At 41.0% G+C, this 15,347-nt stretch overlaps 1 protein-coding gene across 5 annotated transcripts in view; it reads right to left on the reverse strand.

Moving 5' to 3' along the window:
* kifc3 (kinesin family member C3) overlaps nucleotides 1-15,347 on the reverse strand; it is a 52,750-nt gene that overhangs the window by 3,837 nt on the left and 33,566 nt on the right. For all 5 annotated transcript variants that reach the window (XR_013844984.1, XM_080032639.1, XM_080032640.1 and 2 more), the window contains 15 exons: nucleotides 14,576-14,664; nucleotides 13,727-13,792; nucleotides 13,324-13,473; nucleotides 12,828-13,109; nucleotides 12,147-12,320; nucleotides 7,732-7,879; nucleotides 7,509-7,639; nucleotides 4,353-4,464; nucleotides 3,804-3,985; nucleotides 3,502-3,606; nucleotides 3,291-3,421; nucleotides 2,169-2,292; nucleotides 1,809-1,938; nucleotides 560-789; nucleotides 72-218 (listed from right to left, as the gene is read on the reverse strand). Coding sequence is in view for 4 of the 5 variants with exons in the window: in XM_080032639.1 (XP_079888765.1) it covers nucleotides 72-218; nucleotides 560-789; nucleotides 1,809-1,938; nucleotides 2,169-2,292; nucleotides 3,291-3,421; nucleotides 3,502-3,606; nucleotides 3,804-3,985; nucleotides 4,353-4,464; nucleotides 7,509-7,639; nucleotides 7,732-7,879; nucleotides 12,147-12,320; nucleotides 12,828-13,109; nucleotides 13,324-13,473; nucleotides 13,727-13,792; nucleotides 14,576-14,664 (2,201 nt within the window). In the remaining variant the exon portion in view is untranslated. The remainder of the gene's footprint in view (nucleotides 1-71; nucleotides 219-559; nucleotides 790-1,808; nucleotides 1,939-2,168; nucleotides 2,293-3,290; nucleotides 3,422-3,501; nucleotides 3,607-3,803; nucleotides 3,986-4,352; nucleotides 4,465-7,508; nucleotides 7,640-7,731; nucleotides 7,880-12,146; nucleotides 12,321-12,827; nucleotides 13,110-13,323; nucleotides 13,474-13,726; nucleotides 13,793-14,575; nucleotides 14,665-15,347) is intronic.

The raw sequence follows: 15,347 nt of genomic DNA on the forward strand, positions 1-15,347 counted from the left end.
AATGAGATCATGGACACTGAACATTAAAAGTTTTTCTTATTCAGCCTTATGTGTTTGATTGTGTCCGTTACCTCAACGCTATCGTGCGTGGGCGAGGACGAGGTGGACGAGTTCTCGTGTCTCTTAGAAGACGAGAAACTCAGCTCCACACTGCGAACACGCTGAGCAAACTTCAGCGAGCAGACTGACTCGCTCATGTTGCTTGGCAGCGGCGACACCTGAACACAACACAGACAGTGTTGGAATATTACCAGAGATTGAAAATATGTGATTAATAAAATATAAAATGGGATAAAGTTAATAATATTTATATATGCTTTTACAACTGCTCTTGAAAAAATTAAACTCATTTGAAAATCATATGGGTGGAAGTATTACAAGCAAAGAGTAATGAAGGACAGGTGGACAATAGCGACACGGGGCATGACATAAGGGCAGAATCTAAAAGGCACTGATCATATTGTTGAAGTTTCAGTTAGTATAAACAATACAATAACAAATCCTTGTACCTGAGCCGTGAGAAATATTCTTTCAGAAATAGACCTCCTCGTGGACTCACCTGGACCATCATGAGTGTCTTGCTCTCCCCGTTCAGAGAGTCCTGCAGCAGGTAGGTGAGGCGGGAGTTTCTGAACGGGACGTGGGAGTGTTTGCCCCGCAGCGCGTTGATGACGTCACCTAGCGCAGACAGAGACTTGTTGATGCATTGAGCTTCTCTGAGGCGACTGCCCTCCGCCCCAGACTTAGCGATCCTCTCAGAGCCCGCCAGGTCCACCAGGTTCAGCTTGCCTGAAAGCAACAACAAAAAAAACACCGTGACCACTCAATCAAGACTCTTCTCATCTTCAGTAGTTCAAGACATCAAAGCCGTGTTCAGCACACTCGTTTGTTGACCTTTCTGAGCTTTAATTACTGTTGACAGCTTTTCATTTATTTAACTAATTTGTTTATTTTACAATGAATGACACATTCTCAGTTTCAATGACCATGCTCAAACTTGGTTTCATTTGTCTGAACAAATCTGTTCTCATGGTTATTACAAGATACAAAAAGGAGCTGTGCTTGCTCCTTTACATATACAATATTATCACTCCAACTCAGACGTACAGAATCCACTTTTATGCAGATGATACCAACTTCTGTGCAAAAAGGCTCTAAACACTTTACAATAAAAGGTACACAATTGTAGTAACTACTACATGTTTTTTTTTGTATTTGTTTTAGTAACTACTACATAGATATGCATTACCTACTACATAGGTTTATTTTAAACTACTAGATACTTATGCATTACCTACTACATAGGTTTTTTATTTTTTTTAACTTAAAGGCCTACTTCACCGGTTTGAATATGAAGGTGTATTGAATTCTGAGATCCTATGTAGCATAAATGTCTTTTACTGTGACATCACAGTAATATTTACAAAGTACGTTTTTTTTAACCGTATATTTCTCTTTCTGTGATGTCACGAGAAAGAGAAATATAGGGTTAAAAAAACACTCTTTCTGCCTTTTCTCAGGCTAGGATCAACCGATTTCAATTTTCTTTGCACATTTATACTACATAGTATCTCAGAATTCAATACACCTTCATATTTAAACCGGTGAAGTAGGCCTTTAACTAAAAAAAGGTAATGCATATTTATGTAGTAGTCACTAAAAACAAAAAAAAAACTTTGTAGTAGGTAATGCATAACGAGTTGACGTGAAAACATTCAACCAACCTGAGTCTGCAGCCAAGTCAGACACAGCGATGCTAACATGCTGTTGTTTGGCAGACATAATGTTTATCGTATGTGTGTCTGTACCTAGTGTGCGGTTTCCAGTAGCAGAGTTGAATCCAGACACAGTGATGATGAGCAGAGCATGTGAGCGAGAACTGTGTTCATTCAGGTTGGTGCAGGCTGTCGCTCTGTTCATGTGCCCCAACTCAAACACCTGAGAAAACACACACACACACACACACACACACACACACGCACTTATATTATATTTTTTTATTTGTCTGTCTTTGGTTGAGCTACAACTAACAAATATTAGAATACATCTGGCCATTCTGACCAAAGTATTAGTTGTTAAAGCAAAAAATATATTTTTGCTTTAACAACTAATACTTTGGTCAGAATGGCCAGATGTGTGAAAGGAGAAGTGCAGTAGGAAGCCCTCACCCTGTTGATGTCCTCTGGACTCTGGACAGTGAACTCTGTCAGTCCGGGGACGTAGAGCTGTCCACTACCGTCAGGGTTCAACTTTATGTCCAGCTTGTCAGAGGGAGTCTCCCCCAGGAGGTTCCTGATCAACAACAGAGACATTTACAACCTGCAGATTCACACAACATATCACACCACAAACCAGGGGAAGTGACTATTCAATTACGTACTTACATGAGGACTAAATGATGTGTTTGAAACAGTTAAGGGGTTGCAGAATGGCCTAGACTAGAGAAAAGGTAGCCGACCAGTTACCATGAGGATGCTGGTTTCGATCCCCGGCACCACAGGAGGGTGTTAATTGTAAAACTAGTGGTGGCTGTTACATGTGCCCACCATCTCTACCATTGTGTCCTTGAAAAAAGGAATTAACCCTTAACTGCTCTAGGGGCGCCGTAATGGCTGACCCTGCGCTCTGACCCCTTCCAAAGTGTGGTAATTTGAGAGGGCATATGCGAACTGAAGAACTAATTTTGGTGTAAATTGACAAAGAAACTTAACCTAACTAAATCCTCATGTTAATGCACAAGCAATAAATCACTAATCGAAACCTTGTCTTATTTTACATGCTCTCTGTTTTTAGTTTCTGTATGAAATGATTCTCCACAGATAAAGCTGTTTAATTTGATGTGTTGTGAGATGCCTGATAATCTGAGAGTTTAATCCGACTCAAACTCTGGAACTTTCTGCCAAAAAAAATTCTATCCAGCGTTCAGATGTTGAGCCATCAGAGGCTTTGACCAGATGTTCTGTTACGCAACAGCTGGACAAACAGGAGACACTCAGATGGCATTAAATGTGCTCCACCTTTACATAACTGCTCTCAAACTGCAGAAAATCTGGTGCTTGACAAATCATCATCTTTCGGAAATATTCACTGAAGACTGGCGCACCAGCTGGCTACAAGTCAAGAAGACATCACCTACGTTTTCTAGAATTCATCTTCTGGAAAAAAAAAAGGAAATCTGTACCAACATCCGAGTTATCCGTCAGGTAGTTGCCAAGTTATTTCAGTCTGATTTGACCGACAGATCTAATAAAAACTGTCTCAGGATCAGCTGCGTGCATTTGTCTCCTCACCGCAGCGTCTCGTTGTAGATCTCCACCATGCTGACAGTGATCTTGTAATCCCAGTCTGGAGCCTTCTCCGTCACCTCCGAGAACAGCAGGCGGAGTGCTCGCTGGTTGATGCCCGGGTCGTTCACCACACCCTGAACATACACACGTCATTATTATTCCATAGAAGAAGAAACAGGACCGTTTGTTGGACTGGAGACTAGCTTCTTCTTACCTCCATGGTGTAAGTTTTCCCCGAGCCCGTCTGTCCGTAGGCGAAGATGCAGACGTTAAAGCCGTCAATACAGGACGTGACCAGAGACTGGACCTCCTGAAACACCTGATGGACCAATCAGAGAGAGACACTGATAATCCCAACAGAACACAAATACAAATAGTCTGGCTAATATTATCCTGATAGAATAGAACAGAAGTAATGGGTGGCACTGTCACAAACATTAGATTAGATTCAAGTACAAATACTGAGACAATAGATAACCGTGTGTTGGCTACACGTCTCACAGAAGGGTCACCCACCTCTTCCTGTGTGGCATGAGGAGAGAAGACTTTGTCCAGTTCAAAGGTCATGGTTTTGCCCTTGTTGGAGAGGTAGAGGACGGCGTCGTCGTCCGAGTCAAAGCTCAGCATGGTTTTGGCATCGGCGGAGTCCTGCTCCTCCTGACTGACCGGCTTGACACGGCAGAACACACGGATGTTACCTGGGAGACAGAGAGTCAGGGCGCACGTGAGGTGTATTTTAGTAACACAGACTGGAAGGAAACATTACATTTCACCATTTTCAAACTAAATTCTTCACACTTTCAAAATCCTCTCACTTTTTATGCTGAATCTTTTATTTTCAGACCTATAGTGTTCCCCACCAGAATTGTATTTCTGTTGGCATGGATAAGGCTTCGCAACTGTATGTATGTAGCCCTTTATGTAGTGTCATAACAAACCGAAAAAATGTAGTGTATCAAAAATGTTATATAAAGTTTTACAATATGCCAGTTTTGGTGAGTGAGCAGGTGCAGAATAACTATGGAAACATTTGAATGTTGAAGGATGTCAGAGGTCATTTCAGACCTTTGAGTCGGACCAGCTCGTTGTGACATTTCTTCCTCAGGTTCATCTCTCTCTTGTATTTACGCAGCAGCTCCTGATTTGCGCTGCTCACCTCGCTGATCACCTGACAGATCTGACACACACACACACACACACACACACACACACACACACACACACACACACGATTAATCACACTATCAAAAGAAGAGTTTAAACCAAACGAAAACAGCAGTGAAAACAGCAGTGATGGCAGCTTGGTTAAACAAGCTGCCTGGTTAAACAAGCTGCCATCACTGCTGTGGCATACATCAGTGTTATCCTTAAAGGCCTACTTCACCGGTTTGAATATGAAGGTGTATTGAATTCTGAGATCCTATGTAGTATAAATGTGCAAAAAAAATTGAAATCGGTTCATCCTAGCCTGAGAAAAGGCAGAAAGAGTGTTTTTTTTAACCCTATATTTCTCTTTCTCGTGACATCACAGAAAGAGAAATATAGGGTTAAAAAAAACGTACTTTGTAAATATTACTGTGATGTCACAGTAAAAGACATCACAGTAATATTTACAAAGTAAGTTTTTTTTTAACCCTAATAAACCAATAAATCCTCTTTGAAAACTACACTATTTGTATGTTTCCTGAACAATTTTCGACTTATAAAACTCACAAGTTTCTGATTTTTATTAAATGAGCATGTCTGATGAAGTGGAGGAGGGATCAGCAGAACCTCTGCTTTAGAGGTCATGTAGTATATGCTGAGAATCAGAAATAAGTAATGCATTGTAGTGTACCTACTTTTTTTTATTTTTTTTTTATTGAATGTCCTGTCTTTATTTATTTTTTTAAAATAGTTTTTCTTATTAATTATTTAAGCGTTTAGGGGGCGCCCTTAGCTCAGTTGGTACGGCGTCCCCCCCATGGGCCTCGGCCATCAGCGGACCTGGGTTCGATTCCAGCCCGCGGTCGTTCTCTGCATGTCACTCCCCTCTCTGCCCCATTTCAACTATGTCACTACACTATCAATAAAAGCATAAAAATGCCAAAAAAAAATATCTTTAGAATTATTTAAGCGTTTATTTGTATATATATGCGTGTATGTATCTTTATATTTTTTTTTAAATTTTTTAAATATGTTTTACTTTAATTTAATTTAATTTTGCAGATATAATTATCACTACTTTGTGTAGATGTATGGGTGCATTGTTAAAGGATGCTGGATAGGTTTTTTATACAAATTGCAAAAAGATTATGTCATTGATAATAATGTGCTTGTGTTGGGAATGCGTACAGTTACAGTACATACTGTTCTTATTATTTTCTATGTGAGATATATATACAATCATATGAAAAAGTTTGGGAACCCCTCTCAGCCGGCATTATAATTGACTCTGCTTTCACAAAAAAAATATAAAAGTGGTATGTCTTTAATTTACCAGGAACAGCTAAGTACTGGGATGTTTTCCAAACAAAGATTTTTTGAAAAGCAGTATTTGGTTGTATGAAATAAAATAAAATGTGAAAAACTGGCTGTGCAAAAATATGGGTACCCTTGTGGTTTTGTTGATTTTAATGCCTGTAACAGCATGTAAAACTGATGAATTTAAACACAAAGTTGGTTGGATTATGTTGTTAAGCCTTGAACCTCATAGAAATGTCTGTTTAATCATGAGAAAATGTATTTTAGGTGCCTAAATGCAAGTTGCACTTCTCTTTGACTCTCTACTGAAGTGAGACAGAATGGGATCATCAAAACTGCTCCCAAAAGATCTTAAAAACAAAGATTATTCATTATCATGGTTTAGGGGAAGGCTACAAGAAGCTTTCCAAAAGGTTTCAATTGTCAATTTCTACTGTAAGGAACGTTGTCAGGGAATGGAAGGACACAGGCACAGTTGCAGTTAAACCCAGGTCTAGCAGACCAAGAAAAGTACAAGAGCGGCATATGCGGCGGATTGTGAGAATGGTTGCACACAACCCAAAGATCACCTCCAAAGACCTGCAAGAACATCTGGCTGCAGATTGTGTATCTGTACATGGTTCAACAAATCAGTGCAATTTGCACCAAAACATCTGTATGGCCAGGTGATGAGAAGGAAGCCCTTTCTGCGCCCACGCCACAGATACAGTTGCATGGAGTATGCAAAAGCTCATTTAGACAAGCCAGATTCATATTGGAAGAAAATACTTTGGACTGATGAGACAAAAATTAAGTTATTTGGTCTTTATAAAAAGCAGATGTTTTGGTGCAAATTGCGCTGAATTGTTGAACGATGTACAGATACACAATCTGCAGCCAGATGTTCTTGCAGGTCTTTGGAGGTGATCTGTGGGTTGTGTGCAACCATTCTCACAATCCTCCACCTATGCCGCTCCTGTTTTTTTCTTGGTCTGCCATGCCTGGGTTTAACTGCCACTGTGCCTGTGTCCTTCCATTTCCTGACAACGTTCCCTACAGTCGAAATTGACAATTGAAACCTTTGGGAAAGCTTCTTGTAGCCTTCCCCTAAACCATGACAATGAACAATCTTTGTTTTTCAGATCTTTTGGGAGCTGTTTTGATGATCCCATTCTGTCTCACTTCAGCAGAGAGTCAAAGAGAAGTGCAACTTGCATTTAGGCACCTAAAATAAAGACATTTCTATGAGGTTCAAGGCTTAACAACATAATCCAACCAACTTTGTGTTTAAAGTCATCAGTTTTACATGCTGTTACAGGCATTAAAATCAACAAAACCACAAGGGTACCCACATTTTTGCACAGCCAGTTTTTCACATTTTATTTTATTTCATACAACCAAATACTGCTTTTCAAAAAATCTTTGTTTGGAAAACATCCCAGTATTTAGCTGTTCCTGGTAAATTAAAGACATACCACTTTTATATTTTTTTTGTGAAAGCAGAGTCAATTATAATGCCGGCTGAGAGGGGTTCCCAAACTTTTTCATATGACTGTATATATATATATATATATATATTGTTGTTGTTTTTTTCTTCATTTGTCAAAATGAAAAACTCAATAAACACAAAAATTAGCATGTCTTCATATTACAATGTAAGGAGTCATGGATTATACTTAGCTGATGTATAGTCATAAACTAGTAGAGAAATGCAAGCATGGTTAAATGACAGGACAGAAGCAAATCCCAGCTGTTCGTCTTCTGAGCATGCTCACTCACCTCCTGCTTGGCCTCTGTGATAGCTTTGTCCAGCATGAAGGGGAAGTCCATCACCTGCCTCTTCAGACAGTTGTAGTCACCGGTGAGTGTCCTGAGGGCGGGCTGCAGGCTCAGCAAGTTCATACGCACTCCTGCAACACAACAACACCACCACCACCAATGCTGAAAACAAGTCTTAACACACACTGTTGCAGAGGACAGCAAACAGGACACAGCGTCTGACCTGCCAGGTTCTCGTGGACGGCCTTCATCTCGCTCTCGGCTCTGATGAATGCCTCCTCGATCACACGGTTCTTCTCCTCTTCCAGGTTCTGCATCTCCACCTCCAGCTGCCCCTGAGCTCGCTCCATCTCTCCCTCATACACCAGGATCTGAAGGAGGCAGGGGGACATGATCAGAGAGGGCAGACCAGGACCACACACACACACACACACACACACACACACACACACACACACACACACACACACACACACACACACACACACACACACACACACACACACACACACACACACACACACACACACACACACACACACACACACACACACACACACACACACACACACACACACACACACACACACACACACACACACACACACACACACACACAGAGAGAGAAGACCAGCAGCAGCACACCAGCGCTCTGCATTCAGATTACTTTGTATCATGAGCAGCGTGATTCTGCTGTTCACATGTTGATCACGGAGACAGACGATGAAACGCCAGCTGCACGGAGCCTGGAAATCTTGTTTCACAGTAAGGCTACGGGAACCTCAACTCATGCCATGGAGTCAAATGTAACCCAAACTGGACCTGCACCACCAACAGAGCTCTTTGTGTTTCCTGAGCATCGCCCAGAAGGGACCGATGGCTCATCAGCTTAGAGGCGGCTTACATCAGTGTGGTAGTGCACCAGCAGCCTATCTACACAAGAAGTGGTTTAATGTCTGAACACATTCAATTTGTTTTTTAAATCAACTTAACAGCAGGAATTTTTTGTTTGTTTGTTTTACAGTCCAAGTCTATTTTCCGTCAACTAGGCTACAGCCAGTAGTTACACACTGAACAAGTGAACATGTGATCTGAAGACAAGGTCAGACCAAGTTACTAGGAACATTGTATGAATCAACACAACAGCAGCTACTAGAACTACAGCTGGTATCACTGGAGAACACAGACATCTGATCACACAGGCGTACAAGGTTCAGGAGCCCGAGACACAGGAAGGCTTCATTCACACTGCAGTTAAAGGTAGGCTTATGGTTAGGTTTCTATGTCAAAGTGTTAAGCTTAGCTTAGCACAAAGACTGGAGGGGAAACAAAGTTGTAACAACATTTATTGCCATACCACATCTTTCCATTTCCTTGTGTCTTCAATAGATTTATTTAGTCTAAATAAGTAGTGAAATAGCAGGAAATTCTTTGGTTAGTTTAAGCGATACACACTAGCTGTTTTGCTAACGAGTAATCTTGCACGTTAGCAGGACAGCTGCCAAGCTTACTGGGTTTAATTGCCAGCTCCTTTGCCAAATTTTAAATTAAGGTCATATTGTTGAGATAAGTGGCTGTAATAGAGTGATGTTGTGATTTCTGAGGGCCAAGATATTTCTCACTTTGTATACATAACTACATACAGCTTTGTCAACAACACTGAATGGCTGCCGCTGTGCAGTTCTATCCACCAAATAATATAATAATCATACTAATTAAGTTAAGCTTACTTAAAAATAACTTTACATTGTTGTCTGGTTTAACTACATAATTAACCACTTTTAAATACTTAGCATGACAAAAGAGGCGTATTCAGGCAATTTAAATATAGAGGAGGAGTGATTGGTAGTTATGTCCTGACCAAACGCTGCTTACAGCTATTCATACATAAAGTGAAAAAGACAGACTAGCAGCTAGGCTAGCAGTTCCCCCCTTCTTTCAGTCTGTGTTTTACACCAGGTCACGTAGTGGTCAGTTTGAAAGACGCGATAAAGTAAAATAAGCAATCTTTATATCCTGGCTGTAGTGTGAACCAGGCCTTAATGGTGGTGACAGATACAACAGGTAAGGGAACACTGGGAGAGATTGAGGCCTAATGGATCCATATCACACAGTGGAAGATCTCAGATCTGACATTCTCACAAGCTCCAAAGCATCCCAGTTAAACTAGTTTGCCAGGTAAACCACATATGCTGCTGTCTTTTCCTGACCATTCGTCCACCTCAGAGTGAAATCTTTTCAGATGTCAACATTAACAGAAAAGACAGAGCTGAGTCTGACTAATGTCTGAGCGTTTTAGTCAAGGAATGAATCAAGTAATATAAACTATTGCAGAAAACTAAACTTCCTACAATGTGTGACATAGATATTAAGAATATCAATATTTTATAATGTGTATAATTCAAAATAATATGTACAATTCAGATGAGGAAATCCTGCATATAATTTCATCTCATGCTTTTTGAACTCATTCATAGATTCATTCCAAATCTTCCCAATATGCTTGCAGCTAATATTCTGTATGCAATCAATAACATTCTTCTCATTAAAACACTTTGGTTCTAAATGAGTCTGTGTGGTTTATTTGGCAGCTTTGGAGCCTGAGCTCTCACCCAGCAGCAGGGGGTTACTGTCACTGTGAATCTCAGTGATGACACAAAAAGGGGAGAGAGGTGGTGAGGCCAACCTTGGACAACCTGCGAACCATCTCGCCGTTGCCCCTGCCGACGGCCTTGGAGAGGAGGCCACACAGACGGCCTCGATCAGCGAGCAGCTGCAGCCCAACGCATTCAGAGAGAAGAGTGTTTAACTGTAGAGGTGAGGTGGTGAAACTGACCTGAACCTATTTATTCACCATTTAACTCCATTATAATAATCACATTATCCGTTACTACACAGCTGTGGTTCAACACACCGATCCAACACACAGCTCTCTATCATGAAGACAAATAAGTCTCGCTACTTGCTGGACAATTTCTGGTAAACTCCGACATTTCTAGACTGGAGCTATTTCCCAACCAACTTTGCATGCTTAAGAGATTCTGGGAAATTGGGACTTTGCCAATAAATTATTTTGATAAGAATCGTTTTAAACGTGTGTGAGTATGACCCGATGTAAACACGGGACGTAGCCGCCATTATGCCTCACTGCAGAGGAAGCCACATCCTGTTTAACTTCAACACCAGATACACCAGAATGTTCCTTATCAAGTTTTCTGGTATCATGAAGCTGGCTACCTTTAAATGCGGGTAGATCACCATGGTAACAGATGCTGGACCTTTAATCTGCTCCAGATAAGATTATAGTTAGAGGATCAAACAAAACCTGCCAACAGTCTGACCATCAACAAATCAGATCACTGGAAAACCTCATCAAAGTCATAGTTCCTACAGGATCCCGACAGGGACTAAAGTTCCACATACAGATAGAAATACAGAAAGATATGAGTAGATTCACGTTGCTTTCAATGATAATTCTGTTATTTTACATCTGTGTTTGTAAATGCACTTGTTTTAACTGAATAGTTTTAATTTTTTAACTTGCATTTTTATTTATTTAGGTTATGGATTACAAATATAGATTTTCTGATTTGTATATTCTGGTGTACATTATAATTTTCAGTATCTTTTATTTTACAATTGTAAAATAAAATATTTTATAATTGTATACACAGGTTTCTCTTGGAAATTAAGTCTTATCTGACAAAGGTTTTATATGTTACACAACCAGATTGAGACTGGCTTATCCAGGCTCACGGATTTTAGTCTCAGTGACAGGTGACCCAAACAGAGCCAGATGGAGGTGAACCCGCTTCATGATACAGACCCGTGGTCACTGTGTGTGGACTGCTCGTTATGTAATGTGATACAAATAAAGAAAATAAATATTGGCAAAAATATATAAACAATCATGATGTTAATATGCATCACCTGCTTTCTGTATAAAATAAGAAACAAATAAAAATTAAATACGACCAGTCAGTGGAACTCACGTAAGACTGTAGTGAACACTTAGTGAGTTAACAGAGAAGTATTGTTTGGGAGGCATTAGAGGGCCGTCACTGGTCACATGAAGGAACCAGTTTGTTTTTAAACATCAACATTCAACAAGATTCCTATATTCCCTCATAAAACAAACATTTTCTTCTATTTTTTTTTAATGTAAAGAGATGTGAAACTGGAAAGGTGAAGGAATAGTTATTGCTGCATAAAGGATAACAATTGTGTGTTCACTAACAGGTGGCTAACGTTGAGGATTTTTTGACCCCCTGAATGTCACAGTATCTCCCACACTTATAAAATATAAATAATTTAAAAGTGTAAATGGAGTCGAAAAATCCAAAAGAAAATAACTTGAACGTGACAGACTTCCAAGTTGCTCCATGCAGTCGGCTACAGACTGTGTGGTTGTGTGTGTGTGTGTGTGTGTGTGTGTGTGTGTGTGTGTGTGTGTGTGTGTGTGTGTGTGTGTGTGTGTGTGTGTGTGTGTGTGTGTGTGTGTGTGTGTGTGTGTGTGTGTGTGTGTGTGTGTGTGTGTGTGTGTGTGTGTGTGTGGTTAGCTTTAATTGCTTGGGTCTTAGACAGTAAACAGTAGTGACGTTTAGGTGTGCAGCCGATTATGGCTCCTGCTGTCATTACCTGCGTCCTGAGCTGAGCGCAGCATCTCTGAGACTCATGCAGCTGTGTCTCCAGCTCTCTCAGCAGCTGCCTCTGCACAGCCAGCTGCTCCTGCAAGCCTGCGCTCTTCGTCTGCAGCTCAGCCAGAGCTTTCTGAGAGTCAGCTGACTCCACCTCCACCGTCTGAGTCACATACTGTACAACAAAACAACCTCGGATTAGATTGCAATGCGAGCAGACAGGAGGAATTTATAATGTTCATTCACCAATCTATATTAAGATATTAAAGCTATAGTATGGTGCATAACTTTTTCTTCAAACGAGTTGACATAAAGTTGATCTAGTTTATAAGCTCCACAGAAATGTATTCATCAGTATGGGAGTGTTTATAAACTGGTGTGGCCCCCCCGACAGTGGCGCAGGAGCTCAGAAAAATCTCATGAAGCGCCCAAGAAATCTTTCAGTTGTTTTTTTCCACTTTTAAGAAAAAGGAGCAGCAGAAGGAATAAAGTCCATGCGCAATCCCTGAAAGCTTACCTCATGTAGATTTTTTTTAGAATTGCTCAGGATTCCTCAGGGGGGCAACACAAGTTACGCATGATAGCTATACCACAATCTCACTATAGTTTATAAATGATCGCCTAAAAACCTGATGTCAGAACAGCTGATCAATATTTCTAGCTGCTAAGACATCCATCTGACCTTGACTCTAGGGGGTGCCGCCGCCTGCCTGGCCAGTTCCTCCTCACACTCCTGCAGTCGGAGTGTGATCTTGCGCTCCGACTCCCCCTTCCTCCTCCTGGTCTCCTCCAGCTGCCTCCTGCTGTCGTCAAGCTGCCGCGTGGTGTCGTCCAGCTGCCGGCACAGACTCTCCACTCTGGAGCTTTTCTCCAGCAGCTCTCGCTCCAGCTCGGCCAGCCGCCGCTCCCTCTGCCGGGCCTGGCTCTCCCAGCGAGACACCTCCCTCCGCAGGGACTCGGCATCCTGTGAGAAACCCTTCAAGGTTACATTTCTACCTGAGGCAGCTGGGTGGAGCTCGCACCAACACAGGAAGCATGTTATGGCTATAGCTAGCAACTATTGTCAGTATGGATTAATCTGCTCAACACTGTTCAGCACAATTCACAACGTCAGCAAATGTTTTGACCAAAGATAATCAGTTCCCTTCACAGCAGACAAAGAAAAGCAGCCACTCTACCTGGCTGTGAGGGCAGTGGCTGCAGCTGCAGCTCTCTGCAGCAGCATTGAAGGTCTGAAGCTCTGAACTCCTGCATGACTTCAGCTCCTGCTTCAGACGCTGGTTCTCCACCACCAGGAGCTCCAGCTGCTTCTCCAGGTCTGTCGCCCCCTACACCACACAACCATACACAAACATCATCCTTTTAAAAATCATTTATTTTACTAACTCTATATAAATTAATTATCAAACAGCACAAAACAATGTGGTGTCTTGTGTTATAATTTGACCGATTTGACTGATATGTTGTGTGACACACTTGAACCCAGCAACATGATGTGTTACTGTGTTAGCTGTATTTATGTTGTTAGAATGTGTTCTCTTTCCCAGGGTTCCTCAGGAATGTAGTCCAACATAGACTCACCAGTTCAGAGCGAAGTCTCTCCACCTCCTGGGTCTGATCCGCTAGCTTCTCCTCCAGCTCCTCCACCTGCAAACGCCACCACGTGCACATGCAAATACGTTTAAATATTAAAAACACCTTGTTTGACATGTCAGCTCTTATTTTAATATGGCTGAGATATTTCAGTCGAACAAACTCACCTCAAAATTTTTTTGCTCATTTGAGGATCAATACATTAGGAATTTGTTTGTCCGTGTGATGCATAACATAGAAACCATCTTTCCTTTAGTGAAGCACTAAACCTGCTCTCACATGTTAAACATACAAGCTGCAGTGGCTCTACTGACAGATTCATTAAATCAATAAAACAAACCTGTCAAAGTGGTTTCACATGCTGATATGCACATATCAGTATGAGAGATAAGGCATCACCTGTGATTGTTTATGCAAGACAAAGTTGTAACACCCATTCTAAATTTCTAAAATTTCAGGTCTTTCAAGCTCCTGCAACCTGTTTTATCCATGTCAAGGGTTTCTCTGACGCCTCTTACAAGTGAGGTGTGGAGGGAGAGAGGTACATGCAGGTGTACTAAAATCACAAAGTTTTAGTTTTTAACAAGTGGCGCTGCGGCTGCAGCATTGTCTTACAGCTCCTGGAGGAGATAAGACTCTTCAAAACACTTGTAGTAAAACTTTAACTTTACTTGACTTACTAAAAATTATCAGCTGTTCTAAAGACAAAAACTCAGTGGGTTAACAAACTGAGTCCATCCTGAACTCAGTTGACAGACCCTGCTTTCTGAAACAGGCCCCAGGAGTAATATGTGTCAGGAGCTGTACAGGTGTGACGTGCTTTTTCTGTAGACGTACCTGTTTGCGCAGCCGAGTAACGAGCTGCTCTTCTTCTAAACAGCTGAGTTGATCTGAAGGTTGTTCACCTATCTGCAATACTCTCACACCTACAGACAAAAATACAGCATCAGATGCAGTAAAGAAGAAGACTGCAAGCAAGTTAACACAAATGTACACAATTCACAAAATACTAAAAATATGGCTATGGCTACGCAAATGTTTCTGAGTGAAAACATACATTTTTGTTAGCGCTCAATGATGCACACGGTGGATTTGGTGAAAAAATATTTGTATAAAAAAATTAAAAACTTTAAATAAACATTAAGCTTTTGGTTTTTAAACTCTTTGCAACTACAGGACTTCTTCACAGAGAGATAACATAAACGGGGGATGAACCTCCAGAAACAGTTAGAAACATAAAGTAGAACTCAACCAATATATTGGATATATGGGACAATAGTAATTTTGCCGATCATTCAGTGGTTGAACTAATCAGAGATCAGATTGTATGCGTAGATATGGCTGCACTGTTTTTTTCTTGTTGCCTCAATGAGAATGAATGCTTAACCTTTGTAAAACGTTCACTGCTGTTATCACAGGACAGGAGACAAACACTGACAGAGTTTCACTGTGGGAGGAGGACGGTTAACGCGTTTGTCTTAGAAACACTGTAGGTGAGTCAATCTAGGAAAAAAAAGGGCTTAACCCCAAAAAAATTGATACAAAAGGTTTTTCAATGGATTCCAGTAGTATTTGGTGTGCTGAATAACATACTAAAAGTCTACCAAAA

The sequence above is a fragment of the Ammodytes marinus genome, assembly GCF_949987685.1.
Source record: "Ammodytes marinus genome assembly, chromosome: 1".
Classification (NCBI taxonomy): Eukaryota; Metazoa; Chordata; class Actinopteri; order Uranoscopiformes; family Ammodytidae; genus Ammodytes; species Ammodytes marinus.